Genomic DNA, 15053 nt, shown 5'->3' on the forward strand with positions numbered 1-15053 from the left:
ACTAGGAGGAGAGCTCAGAAGCTGTCAGGGATAGTGAGGTTGTTCCAGAGAAGGGAGAGCTCTCTGCAGGGTGAAAGGTTCTAGAATTTTCTTTGCAGACAACAGACACATCACTGAAGGATTTTGAAGGAGGGTGAGGAAATGATGATTTTATCACTGGTGATCTAAATCACAGAGCAGAGAGAAGAGATGTGGGGAATGTATTGCTGTTGGAGGTGACAGCAAGATTCCAGATAGAGCAACATGAGGCCAGACTAAGGCTGTGTGACCGAGTGGAGGAAAGAGAGTGTGTGAGGCGGTGTCAGGGCCAGAGCGTGAGTGTGACTATGTGAGAGTCATGAGTTCCCAAGAATGGAGTAGTGTTTAGGGGCTTTCTAGACTGAGTTAGGAGTATCAGCTTTTTTAATCTGCTCCATAGCCTAATATGAAGGCTCTACTATTACTATTCCCTTTTCTAGAAGAGAAACTGAGGCAACATGGGGTCAACGTGCCCATCGGTGTGCATGCAGGGTTTAAACAGGCTTCAATCTCAGCTCTGTACTTACAGTTGTTTCTTAAGCCTCCCTCAAGGACTTGGAGCCAACTGGAATTAGGGAGCTGGGGAAACTGTCTTCCATTTGGATATCTGTCCTTCAGAAAAGACGAATTTATGGGAAGCACACGTTCAGTTCAAAGTGAGTTTTTGTTTGCTTGTTTTCTCCTCTTCCTCTTTTGTTTGTTTGTTTATTTATTTATGTATTTATTTATTTATTGTGAGGAAGGATCTCATTCTATAACTCAGGTTGGCCTGAGTTTTATCATGTGGCCCAGGATGGCCTTAAACTCTCAGCAATTCTCCTGTCTCAGCCTTCAGATGCTGGAGTTATGGCATGATCCAGAATACCTGGCTTGTCTTTTGGTTTTGATTTGCTTTTAAGGCCCACCGAAAGGAGGGATGACATCACCAATCATGTCATTCTCTAAAGGTATGGAGTGAATGTAGGCTAATAGGCTAACTTCCACAGACAGTAGCCTCAGGAAAATATTATGAATTAATATCAGCGTGGAGGCTAATTGATTCTTTTCTCAAAGCGGTTTGTTCTGTTTTGAATGAAATCATTAAGCCCCAGTGAGTGTTTGGAAGTGCGCATGAATTTTCACAAGTGTGTTTTGTCTCCACAGCTTTCCAGTCAATATTTTGAGTGGACAGAGACGTTTAAACTAGCAAGTGCTTGTTTGCCTGCTGAAGCTGCAGACAGAGCTCAGATTCATGAATGTGTTACCCTTCCTCTCTCCTTAAACCTTTGCTTCATCACTCACCCACTGTTGTCTAGCATAGTCCACACTAAGCATCCAATAACTACTTCTTGAATTCTAAAGATGGGAGTGCTCACTCTTTAAGCATAAATTTATGTCATGTCTGCTACTTAAGACATTTTTAAATGCTACTTTAGGTGTCAATTTAATTGTAGACTTATGGAATTGTAATCTTTTTGGAGATTTTCTCATCTGACATTTGATATTCAGAGCTGAGTATGAAGCACATTTCTGATATTTGTATTCTCCTTGAAGTACATGACCAGTAAGAGCTGAAGGGAAATGGGTTGTGTGCTTTCTCTTTCAAATGAGTTCTGTGCTTTCATATATTTTCTGCAGCTAGAGGCTATTAAAATGAGAACAGACTTAATAAATAACTAAAATTTAATAAAAAATTTACATTGGAGACACCGAAAGGAAAGATAGGTAGACACAGAGTTTGCAGTTCTTTCGGTGGGAGCTCAAAGGCAAATTATTTATTCCGGTAAGAACAGGTCCTATCTGAACTTATATTGGCCGATTACTAGACTCAAGACTGCAGCAATATTTGTACTTCTAGTGTTTGGAAAACCAGCCATTTGTCACCCACCCTCTAGCCCCAGTCCCGTCTTTGGTGCCCGCTCTCCAGGCGCTGCAGCAAGCTAGGAGGACCAGGGAGGACCTTCCCTCACCTTCCCAGTGCTTGAGCTTCTACCCAAAGCTAAAGCCTCCCCTCCCCCAACAAGCAGAAAAATGTATAGAAGACACAATCCCGACATTTTAAATGATACTATTATTTTTTGGTTTGACGGAGGTTTTTGTTTTGGTTGGTTTTGAATTTTAAATGTATTTAAACATTTGGAAACTGACGTGCTTGTACTGTTTAAAATGCAGAGGATTCTTAATAAAGTCAGGAGTCAACAGTCCCATAACTACCTATGTTAATTGGCATGCCTGTAATATTCTGTGGGATTGTCTTTACAGGCAAATATTTTTTGTAAACACATGCATTGACACAGAAACAACACGTACCAGTAAATAACCTTTAACCTAAATTAAATACAAAAGCTATTCTTTTTTTTTTTTTGACTGAAGTTTATTTGAATCATGAGTTCTCATGTTTGCCACACCAACAGGTAACTCCAGAAACCACATCCTACCTTAAGTGTGAATCTAAACACCTACCATGTATTCTGATCATGTAGAAGTTTTGTGACTCAGTTAGACTGTTGAGATTCTGCTCTGGGGGAACAAATGTTGCTTTTTCTGAACTAGTCAACTCATTTCTAAACACAGGGACTAGCTAATTAGATGATCTTTTGCTTTAACAAAGGAAACAAAAAGATACGAGTGTTACTGGGATTAAATGATAGATAAAACTCAACAAATTACAGAGGCATTCTGATTCCAGTTATTCTATTATTGCTATTACTTTGGAAATGCGTTTCTAGAGCGAGCAATATCTTGGGTAATATGCCTAGTTTGAGACTTCCCAACAGCCATGCATCTCAGGAAAGTTGCTCTCTGGGAAGATGGGATGGGGCAGGGTGACTTGAACTAGATTTTGCAGTTTGAATAGATCATTCTCAGTTGGCTGAGCCAAAGACAGACATTCTAAGCACAGGGCAAGGATTGGAGGCAGGCACCACTTGATGCACAGAGAGCTGCTTAATATTGCCAAGTTTAAATTGACTTAGGATTGTGAGGTAAGAGTAGGGCAGGGGGAGAGAGAGAGAGTCCTGTAGTCTTTGCTTTGGTGCTCCCTACCATAACTCCCCTAACCCTATCCCACATATAACTGAAAACAACCCAAGCTATTGCTGCTGTGGTCTAATGGTGGAAAGGATGTCTTTGAAGATCACCTGTGGCTTGCAGAGCAAACACAGGGGGTGGCCAGAGACAAGCTAAGGGCCAGAATGAGGCAGGAGACAGCTTAGAAGGCAAAGCTACTCATCTCCAGTTTCATCATCTTGGTCCCGTGTTAATGGGCGAGCACGTTCTGTGCTCACATCAGAAACCATGGGACTTTTTCTTTCCCTGAGAAAGATGAAACAGACAGATGGACATCCCAGGAGGAGGCCTTCAAACAGAGCCTGCCTCATTGCAGGCAAGACGACAAGGATATGGATGGGTGCTGCTTTCTTTTCAGGTGTCTGGACTTCCCATGGCCAGGGGCAAGGAAGGAACCAATGGGAAGGGTTGAGAGTTACCCAGATCTGCTGGCTCAGGGTGGTGGTGCTCCCGGGGTCAGGCATCACGCATGTGACATGGAAAGACTAATGTGCACCTTTCCCTACAGACACCGGTGGCAAGGGATGGGGGAGAAAGTTTTATGGAAGGAAGTATGAATTTTAATCATCTCAGTTAGTGACACAAACCAAGGGAAAGGGCAGTTGTAGTGCTGGACTTGTGTTTTCTGCCTAGGTGGCTTTTTCTGTTTTCCTTGCCCTGAACACATGAAATATGAATGATTTTCCCATTACCTCATTTCTTCTGACCAAGACCCATTTCCACTGGCTTCCATCTTGCAGATGCCACATAAACCTCAGGCTGATTGCTTTGCTTCTCTTTTCTAAGTGCTCAAATAGTCATTGTTTACTAAAGAACAACATTGGTTTTTTCTTCTCCTTCCCAACACCCCCAGAACATTACTTTTTAATAATATTCTTTATAAATTACTAGGCAACTTAATGTAAAACAAACAACAAACCTTTCTGCCATGAATTGTTTAAAACCAAACCAGGGCTTTTTTTTTTTTTTTTTTTTTAATTCTCAGCCCATTTCCATGAGAAAGAGAGGCAATTTTTGGTCTATCTTTTCCATCTGCCCCATCTCATTGCTGATGGCACATCAGGATTCCACTGCATGGGAATGGCCAGGACTTAAAAGGCATAAACACACTCAGATGCTTTCTTCTCAAATGAGTTCACTGCTTTCCAAACTTTCACCAACAGACTCAGCACAGGAAGGGAGCCCCCAGCCGTCAGTTGTGGCATTTGTAGTTCACAGGGTCCCAAAGCATCTTTGCTCCACTCCCACCCCCACCCCGTTAGACACTCAGGCAAGAGCCAGCTGACTGTCCCATCCCAAAGGGCACATTCTTATGACATGAAAAAAAAAAAAAAAAAGAAAAAAAAAGGCCCTCCTGCCTCATCTCCATACTTGTGCGTGTCCTGAGCTTTCTTCATCTCTGTAGGAGTATTGTTCACCACTTGCCAAAGAGGAAACTGAGGCAGGGTAGTTTATTAACTTACAAGGACTGAAAAAGCAGGCAGAGCACCCTCAGTACTGAAGGCATGATGCACGCACTACCTAAGTTGCATAGTTAGAAATTGGAGGGTACGTTTGTACTTTACAGCAAGAAGCTCAAAAAGCAACTCAAAGAACATAGTCTGTTGGAGACATTTCTAACTATTGACAAGAAATGTTAGGGGTAGGGTGGAGATTAAAGGGAATGCAGTTTCACACTCTCCTCTTGGGGTCTAAAACTCAGAAGGCTTGACCCTGTGGAGTCTTCAGGACAAGCCTGCACCATGCTGACCCCTACGCTAGGCTTGTTGATTTCCGTGCAATAGTCCTCCTGCATCCACAGGCAGCCCTTGAACCCTGTCTGCACGGCTTGCCTTCATCCTTTGACTCAAGAACGGTATCCCGAGTAAGGGGACCTGGCCAGGTTCCCTTCTGCACCCCACAGTCAGTTTACCTGGGAAGCTGTGGAAAGCATCTTCATTTTCCAGAATGCCTCTCGGTTTGGTTGCCTGTAGCTCACTTTTCGACTTCCAAACGAGCTTTACCATCCTCATCATCTCTGGCAAGTCCCAGGGTAGCGGCCCCTGCTGGCACCCCGGCCTGCTGCCGAGGGAGGAGGGCAGCACACCTTCCGTGGCCGGCCACCTCCTGCCTAGTTCTGCAGAGTGGAAGTACCGCTCTAGCACAGGCATTCTGCCCTGGTCCCCAGAAGAGGAGGTAGGGCTGCCGCCGCTGCTGCTGCTGCTGCTGCTGCTGTTACTGCTGCTGCTGCCGCTGCCGCTGCTGCCGTCGCCGCCACCAGAGGGGAATTTCTTCTCGGGCAGCTGCAGGCAAACCCGCGTGAAATCCTCTCCAGCCTTGGAAAGACGAGCCTCCTCCAGCCTGGCACAGCTGGCTTTCCCAGCCTCTGCACAAAAACACTGGCGAGGAGACCCGATGCAGCCAGCGCCTAGGGTCCCTCACTGCTGAGAAACCGTCTCTGGACTCCTTCCTTCCTTAGAGATACAATGCATTTTCCCCCTTCTCTCTCAGGCACCGAATTCACAGCACTTAATTAATCCCAGGCTACAGCTGGAACGACAGCGGGGAGGGAAAGAGAAAAGCCATCGAGGCTGCAGCCTTCGCCTTCCCTCTTCTTCCTCCCGTTTTGTTTGTTTTCTATGAGCTCTTTTGCTGCTGGTCAAGTTTGTCAAGTGGCTTAGCCATGAAAGACTTCAAGCAAAGACTCGGGGCTCCGCTTTGCGTGGCTCTCTGAGGGGGCCCCCCTCACAGCCTAGTTTTCTGGAAGTGTCAGGTGAGGGGTCAGCCTGCGGCACAGGGAGCCTAGAAGCTTCCCAGACTCCGGTCCTGTGGATCCCAATGGGAAGCTGGGCGCTGCCAGAACTCATCTGCAGCTGCTTCTCTCCGGAGGGCCAAGCCGGGGGGGGGGGGGGAGCCTGCCTTGTCCACTCACTGTGCCCACACAGGATGGAGGGGAGGGCTTGATCCTAAGGACCACAGTTCAAACACTCTCCTTCCTTCTTCCACGGCCCACCCCCTTTGCTGTCAAAGTTCTCTGCAAACTAACCGGGTTTTTGGTCTATTAGTCAAATCCGTTTGTAACCTCAGCTGCCCTTCAAGCTGGAAGGAAATAACATTGAATCACATTCCAAAGCTAACTGGAAAGAAGTGGATTAGGGAAGCGTCAAAGTCCTTATGCATATGCACAGGGCTTCTGTTTAGTCTGGACACGTGGCGCAGGGTGGTTAAAAACCCATTTTCAAAGGGTAGTCATCATTTTAAAGGGTGCTGGTAGGGGGTCATAAATGGCCTGGAAAAGAAAGCGTGGATGATTCTTTTCAGAGCGACCACACTGTGGGCTTAATATCTGGGCCACTGACTACTGTGTCCCCACCCCAGAGTGGTGAATTGAGGACAACTGTGGGCCAGGCCTCTTGTTTCCCCGAGGCTCGGAGATGAAGGAGCTGACCCTGGAAGTCAGAGCCAACCCAGAGAGAGAGATGCCCCCTGTCGCTTATGTGAAAGGCCCTGGACCGAAACGAAGGTGGGGTGGTATTATGTTTGGCGTTTTTGCCAGCAAATTGGGTTTGTAGGAGCAATTTGAACTTGCACTTGCACATAGAAAACCCCTATTTTCTTGAAAGACATTGTAACAATCCCGTGTTCCTTGGAGCTCAGTGTCTCCGCACTGCAAAGGCCTTTGTTTTGCTTGGCACTTTTATTTTTGCTGATGTACAAGCTGTTGCTCCCGCTCTACATTCCTACGGCTGGTTGATCACACAATCATTTGATGTTTCTTTAGGGGAGCAAGGGAGGAGATTTTGGGGAGAGGAGAAAGACCATTGCAGACTGTTTTATTTTCATCATCCTGCTCTCACTTCTTTCTGTGTTTGAAGTTGAAAGCGGTAGAGCTCACTGTAATTTTGTTGTCAGTATTCTTCTGAAACTATGGTTAATAACTCTGGCTTTCCATAATGAATTAAGTGGTTTTTTTTCTTCCTGTCTTTTTTTATGGATGAAAAAGTATACTGCAAACCTGTTTTCTTTCCCAGTAGATGAAAAAAAGCCCCAAACCATATATATATAATTGAGACAGTGTTTTTTTTTTAAGAATTTCATTAGTGAAATATTGCAGCTTTTCTATAACTACATATTTATTACAATCCAATGGGCAAAAATCAGTGATTTACTTTATCTGAAAGATGTCTTTCTTTAAGTCCCCCTGTTGAGATAAAGGAGTTCATATAGCAATCGGTTGTGTCTGCAGGGTGACAACTCTTTCAATAGACTCAAGCATGAAGGATCGGTGGCATCAGAGGCTTCTACTTAACAAGCACATCTGGGCAGTTGTAGCACACCATATTTCCTGAATAATGTCTTAAACTCACTCCTCGGTCACAAACATCCCGGACTTAGCAACTGAAGGGTTTCCTAAGTGTTTGACTATTTTTATTTTTGTTCGGTTATTTTGCAAGAGTGCTTAGCATCAGGATATCCTGACCCTTGAAACAAAGGGGTGAAGAACAAAGAGAACAAATATACGATATGATATATCACAGATGCGTTAAGAACACAGCTCTTCTTATAAGTTTCCTCAAGATGGCTTTTTTCTTAAAAGCCAAGAATACACATTTCTACCGCATCTCTTATACTATTCCACACATTTCCTCGTAAAAATATCCCAGAGAGGTTACAAAATGTTGGAGCACTGGTTAGGAATGTTTCCTCTAGGAGATGAGCTAGGGCCAAAACAGCCATCATTTCCAACTTTTGTCTCTATCGGGGAGCCCACTTCATTTGAAGGTCTGTATGTCAAAAACATTTTCACAATTTTAAAAATTTCCCCCCAATATGGGATTATCTTCATCCCAGAGCAGAAGTGCAAGAATACCACAAGAAAGGTCGTCCTCGGGTATTTATGGCTCACACAGAGACAGGAAGTACAGGAAATCTTGCGAGAAAGCTTGGCTCAGGAGACTCTTGGCTCAACAGCAGCCCAGGAGACCAGGAGGAGCTGATGAGGTGCTTGCACTTTACAGACTAAAAGCCAGCAGCACAGTGTTTCTCTGAAATGTGGCTTTGTCACATTCCATGACTAATCTCAGTCTGAGACGTCTCTGGTCTTTCAAATAGTTACCCTAGAAGAGCTTGCTTATGAAGCTGTGATTTCCTTCACTCAGTGAACATTGTTCATCCTGAGATATGATGGAAGCCAGAAGTCTGGGTCAACAGGCTTGGGAAAACAGATGGGGTGCAAAGCCTCATCTACTAGAGAATTCTCACAAATGTTGCTATCGGGAATTAATGTGCTACAGAAAGGAAGTTCTGGCGTAGACTTGTGAGGTGGTCTACCATTGGAAAACAGGATTCTCTTTTTGTGTGGATGCAGGGTGATGCAACTTCCCCAAATCCCCCAAATTCCAGCTTGTTCCAGGACTGGGGAGACTGGCTCAGAGGGTGCAGTGTTGCCGGGTAACCACAAGGATGCCTGGATCTCCACTGGCTGTGGAAGCATGCATCCGTAACCCCAGTGCTGGAGCAGAGGTAGGCTGACCTCGAGGCTGCTGGACAATCAGTCTAGCCAGTAGGGTGAGCTCCAGCTTCCCTGAGAAAGCCGGTCTCAAAAAACACGAGGGGGAAAAGAGACAGAAGAAGACAGCTGATATGGACTTCTGAGCTGCCTGTGCACAGACACTTGCTCACCTCCACAGCGCCTCCACGCACATCCACACACAGGCTAAGAAAAGCAAAAGGCGGAAGAAACAAAGAGCTTCCCCAAAGGGAATTGAATTTGGTTTTTAAAAACTTTGCTGTACATGTACGTACTTGGTTTAATCCCTGAACTAAATTGAAGAACTGTTTCCATTTCAAGGGTTTTGAGAGTACTGTGAAGACTTCGGGTGTTCTGTTATATATTATTATAGTACATTTATATTTATTACATATAATTTTAAAAATGGAAGTCAACCATTTAAACTTCTTATAATCTAGAGAATATTATTTCACTATTCAAATTTAGAAACATATTTGTTGCTACTTTCTTTTCTATGGAGTCAATTAGCAGATCCCTCGTTTAGTGATAACCTCACTGAGATGATTTTGAAACTAATTTATGCCCTTATTGGTCTCCATCACTCATTATTCTTCTGTGTTTGAGGGTTTGTTTTATTCCACACGTTTTTCTTCGTCAGTTCAGCTCAAATATGAATGTGTAAACTTCCTCTGACCCCCATCTTTTGGCCACTCTGGTTTCACAATTGTAATTCAGATAAAATACAGAATGAGCAAGGAAGGAACCACAGGTCTTTTAGCTTTGTTTAATACAGCCCAAGTAGAAGAAGCTCAAACAATTTACAGTGTCCTTCAAGAGAAATAGAAATGTAATAACTTTGGCCTTAGCTAATCTCAGGGAACAATGCCAGTAAGTAAGGAGAGGAGCTGGGCTACAGACCGACCATACAAGGCTGCACATATTTCCATTGTCGCATGGACAGGGAGGAGAGCGGGGGGGGGGGCAAGATGAGGAAAGATGAGAGAGAGAGGAAATAGAAGGGGTTCGGCTGACAGATTTAGAGTTTGATTTCGTAACAGGTATCTAAATTCTACCCTATCATTTATTCACTCTGCAATCATGCAGCAAAAACGAAGCAGCTATGCAGGCCATGAGTCCTGACTCAGCGACTGGAGGCTGGTGGGCTCTGCCAGTAGAAGGGGAGACCAGGGTTCTAGCAGGTGACAGTCCCCTTTCTTGGCTTTTAGGTATCTTAGGTAATGCAAAGTTGACTGTCTCTGACACTTTTTCAATAGCAAATGAGCCTACACTACAGCAAGGGCTGAGGCCAAAGTGGCAGTAAGACTTGCTTTTCCTACTCTTTTCTTTCCTGCTGCTGTGGCAGTGGCCCTGTGTTCCTCCTGGGACCAGTTCTCAGCCCTGAGACCCAGGCCTCCTATGACTGTAGCCTTTTCAGGACTTTTGATTCTGAAAAACCATAAATGGTGGGAGGAGATGCTTGTCATAATTTTATATTTGAGTCTCTACTGGAAAAAAAATACTAAACTAAATGAAAGACCTACAACAATGAATGCTGTAAATGCCTCCGGGACCAGTTATCTAAGGATTACAAGCACTGGGTTTCAGATTATACTTACCATTAAGTGAGTCTGACCTCGGATTTAATGTCTTATCTGTAAGTGGGTGTGAGAGCAGTAAACACCTTAGCCAATTATACAGCAAACTTTTGAGAATTTAAACAGTTTAGAAAATGAGTGATTTGAAAACTGAAATGTGCTATACATTTAATATTATTACTTTAAAAGTTGAAGACGATATACTTGGCTGGGTGTTGTGGTTTACATCTGTAATCTTATCATTTGGGATGCTGAGACAGGAGGATCACACATTTGAGGTCAGCAAGACCCTGTGTCAAGACAGCAACAAAATAACAACAAAGAGCTCATGGCGACAATTTACTTAAGCTCCAACTTTGACTGTATTTTTAAAGTGATCTATTAGAAAGCTAAAAGCCCAATCCATTTTTCCTTAAAGCTGGTCCCTTGGGAAGCTTATCCTTCTCATGATAGCACACAAGTCCAAACAACAACAACAACAACAACAACAAACCAAAATCAGAGGATTAGACAGCTGCTGCTGTGGGGTGACCCACAGGAAAACAGTAAGGGCTGAAGTGGTGGAGGCCTGCAAAAATCATGAAAAAGATTGACGTCCTCATCAGCTTAGACAGACAACGACAACGCGTGTTGACAGGAGTGGCTCAACATGAGAAATCTTCTTTGCACGTGCATTTTGGCGGTGTCACTCCCATAAACCAGGCCTAGACTTTCAGCCTGGGTGATCACTGGATGACATTTAGGGCTCTGTCTACTCTGTGGGGCCTCTCCGTGGGGAACTGCATTTCTTCTACACTGACTAATAGGTGTGTTTGGTGTTCATGAACCATGCAGCTTTGGATCATACGTGCGTGCTGACCAGTACCTCCAAGCTGCCCACTGGCCCATTTCCCCAGACAAACTTATGAGAACCTCAGGTTACATTGGTCTGGGATCTTTATTCCTCAAATATTTTTAGCATCTGAATTACTCTTAATGGCTTTACATTTAATGTGTGTTTTTAATGGAAGTATAGTGCACAGAGCCAAATATAATGTTTTAAAAACTTGAAATATGTTTCTACCTTCTTGTTTTTGTATAAGTAAGATGCATGATTCCCAAACACATGGAAGAATTAGTTTTGCCTTCGGGGATCCCAAGGAGAGCGGAGAGGAATATTACCCTCAGAGAGCTTCTGGAAAATGGCAAGGGAAAGGGTTTTCCTTTTAAAATGATGAAAACAAGCAAGGCTGCTAATAAGATATGGACAAATTTGTGGCACAAACAGCACAACGAATGAAAAAGAAAAGATAAGGAACGAAGACTTCTAACAGGACCCATTTCTGCCCTTGCATTTCATTCATGTGTGTAGAATTCAAAGTCAGCTCAGACAAAGCAAATTTTCAACCAGTTCATGTTTGTGGGCTGGACCCCTGCTGCTTCCCAGGAGTCTTTGCTTTGCTCTTCTCAGTTTTGTCTATTATCTCTTAGTTATGATTTACACATGATTTCTATGCCCAAAGGGGTCTCTGGGTGGTATTCTGGTACAATGCTATTCAATTGTTAATATGTGTGAGTCCTTCAACATGCAGGTTCTTTGTGTATGAGTATGTTTGTGAGTGTACACTCCTGTGTGCATTCAAGCATGTATGTGTGGAGTCTATGTGTAGGGCTGTGTGTGTGTGTGTGTGTGTGTGTGTGTATGTGTGTGCATGGTCATGTGTGGAGGCCAGACAAGGACTTCCAGTGTCTTGCTTCATCACTCTCTGCTTTACTCCTTTGAGACATGGTTCTCACTGAATCTACAGCAAAGCCAGCTGGCTAGCAAGCCCTGGGCATCCTATTTCTACCTACCATAGTGCTGAGATTACATGACTGGACATGGCCTCACAGGGCTTTCTATATGGGTGATGGAGACAAAGTTCAGGTCGTATGCTCTTACCAGACAGGTCTCTCCAGTCCTAACTTGCAGACTCTCATTTGGAAGGTCCACACGAGGATGTGAAACTCTGCATCTCCCCAACTTTTCTTAGCTATGACAAGGGCATTGGTGTGTTACTCCATTCTGAGTAAAAGTCTAGGGGACTACCACATGACAGCATTTTATGTCTGTCTTATTAGGGCTTCTCAAATCATGCTGGCTTGACTCTTGAGGGAAACAGGCAACTAAAAACTACATACACAAGAAGCAGGGCTGTATCCAGAGACTTTCACAGCATCAAACCACAACTTGGTTTTTCAGTTTTGTTTCACTTTTTTGTTGTTGTTGTCGTTATGGAATAAATTTAAAAAAAAAAAAAAGGTTGGCTATTAAGTATAAACCACTGCAATGAACATCCATGAGAGTCTTCAACTTTATAACCCAATGCTGTTTTTTTTTTTTTCTTTTTCTTTTTTTAAGTCTGCTCTCCTCAAATGTGCAATAAAACTTAGGCCAGTTTTCCAATTCCTCTTTTGTTTAAGCATTTTCTTGTACCTTTTTACCATTTCTGAGGTGGTTAGAGACTGGTTTAGAAACGCTTACAGACCCCATCTTGCTTTTGGAATGGTTGGTGTATGTACAGGCAAGGCTCTGAGCATTTGAGATCCATCATTGGGGGTACTCTCACCTAGGCTGGCTCTTTCATTTGATTTATTAAAGACTTTCACAAGGTGGTCTTTGGATAAAGCCTTGTAATTTCCCCCTCTGTAATATCCCAAGCATGAATGAATGATGAACATATGATTTCACGAAGAAATAAAGATGGAAAAAGAAATAGAGAAAGAAAACAGGCATTCAGGGCGTTAGAGCCAGCGGTCAATGGTGCTGCTGACTCAGAGAAACATCCCACGCTGCTGTTTCTCATTTTGCCTTGGGAAAACACAACACAAAGCACAAAAGATAAGTAAAATAAACTCGACTACAGGCTGCACTTTTTAACAGGTATGGGCTGGAACTCCTGCAGCCCCAGATGCAGTACTGATGAGAATGCAGTGCCGGAAGCCAGAGGCACGTGAAATCAGCTGGAAGACAAGCATAATCAAGAGCAGGAGGCTAGAGCACCACCACATTTATATGATTAAAAATTTGTATAGTTAACTAAACAAGAACGCTTAGAATAAATGAAAGCATCTGTCAGAAACTGCAAACACAGCTTGCTGTATTATTTTCCATTGTCTTTCTTGTTATTCTTTTCCTAAGCCTGAGTGCTTTGCTCTGGTAAAGAACACCTATATTTCCTGTCACCCAAGGATAGTGTCTACAAACAAAGAGAAAGCTGAGAGATATTATATTCACAGCAAATGCACATCATGCTTGTTATTTTTAGATGATTCTGGAGGACCTCGCCAGTTAAAAATTGAAGGTGGAAATAAATGGACTTAACAGATAGCTCAAAACAGACCAGTATGCATGATAAATAAAAGGGGATTCTTGCCAAATCTCTTGTTTGTCTAGTATGTAGCATTGCTATAAAAATAACAGCACCATACTTAAAAGAGAAAGCCTTGCACTCTATGGCAAAATATTGTTTAAGTCATTCTTGCTAATGCCTCATCCTATCTTCCCTTTCTTTTCTTTTCTAATTAACCATAAGGTTTAATATTATTTTATCTGCTCACTGCATTCTCTTTTTTAATTTTAATTTTATTGTTTTATAATTTATTCATTTTATATCCTGATTGTAGCTCCCTCCCTCATCTCCTCCTGGTCCCACCCTCATTCCCTCCTTCACCTTATCCTCTTCTCCTAGTCCACTGAAAGGGGGGGGTCCTCCTCCCCTGCCATCTGCCCCTAGCCTATCAAGTCTTATCAGGACTGCATGGGTCCTCTTCCTCTGTGGCCTGGCAAGGCTGCATCACTGGGGGAAGTTATCAAAGAGCAGGCAACCCAGTTCATGTCAGAGACAGCTCCTGCTCCCCTTACTAGGGAACTCACATAGAGACTGAGTTGTCTATTGGCTATATCTGAGCAGGGGATCTAGGTCCTCTCCATGCATGGTCCTTGGTTGGTGCATCAGTCTCTGAAGGACCCCCTGGGCCCAGGTTTGTTGCCTCTGTTGTCTCCTTATGGCATCTTACCTTTCAACTTGAGTGATATTTTACGCCTGGATATAAGATGTTTGGGATCTTTTGGTGTCTAGTACACGGGGCTACCTGGTCCTGGCTTATTTTATTATTTAGGTTTCTAGAGCTAAGTGCTCTTTGTCCTCTGTGTTCCCCATCCTTCATCCTTTCTCTGGCCTCTAAAGCTTCATATTACTAGTTTTCTGATCTTTGAGCTTGACATTAACATGGCCTTTGGTGTGCATATGTTCATAGGCCCATTGCTCTTTCATGTCTCAATTAGAACATCATTTGCTTTTTATTTCTTTTAAGACAGGCTGTTGCTATGTTGTCCTGACTAGCCTCTGTCCTTGTGCCTCAGCCTGTCAGATAGCAGGGATTACAGGTATGGGCTACAATGGTAAGCCTAGACTTTCAATCAATGCCTTTGCAGTGCTCTTATCTGCCTCATCTTACCTCCCTTCAAACTCTGAGGAGGCAATTAATTAAGCAAAACTAAACTGTGTACTTTGACCCTTGTCAACAGGCATTAGACATTCAGCTGAGTTTTGTTTACCTTTAAAAGAGGTTGTACTGTAGATTGGAAACACCTTATAATCACGTTATTTTCAAATTGTGGCATATAAACAGTGATGGCAACTCTTTATATTAATTTGACACCAGAGGATCATTACTTACAAAACTGTCCAGTTCCATTTGTGGGACATTTAATGATTTCAGAAATAGTCTCCTATTCATTTAGTCTTAGAGACTCACTCAAACTTTCATCAGATATAAAAGATTCTATGGAAACTGTGTTGCTGTCCAAGCATGCCAGAAGCATTCTGATATGGGCTATGAAAGACAGAAAAATGGACTCTCAGGATGCATATATCTTA

General features: G+C 43.3%; 1 protein-coding gene across 2 annotated transcripts in view; it reads right to left on the bottom strand.

The window, feature by feature from the left end:
• Positions 1-15053, bottom strand: part of Pde7b (phosphodiesterase 7B) — a 304571-nt gene that overhangs the window by 133601 nt on the left and 155917 nt on the right. The window contains exon 1 of one of the 2 annotated variants that reach the window (XM_021647352.2): positions 4979-5930. The exons of the other annotated variant lie outside the window; for it this stretch is intronic. Within the exon in view, the coding sequence (XP_021503027.1) occupies positions 4979-5216 (238 nt within the window). The 5' untranslated portion in view covers positions 5217-5930. Of the gene's footprint in view, positions 1-4978; positions 5931-15053 lie in introns of those variants that run through there. 2 annotated transcript variants of the gene reach the window in all.

The sequence above is a fragment of the Meriones unguiculatus genome, chromosome 20 (assembly GCF_030254825.1).
Source record: "Meriones unguiculatus strain TT.TT164.6M chromosome 20, Bangor_MerUng_6.1, whole genome shotgun sequence".
Classification (NCBI taxonomy): Eukaryota; Metazoa; Chordata; class Mammalia; order Rodentia; family Muridae; genus Meriones; species Meriones unguiculatus.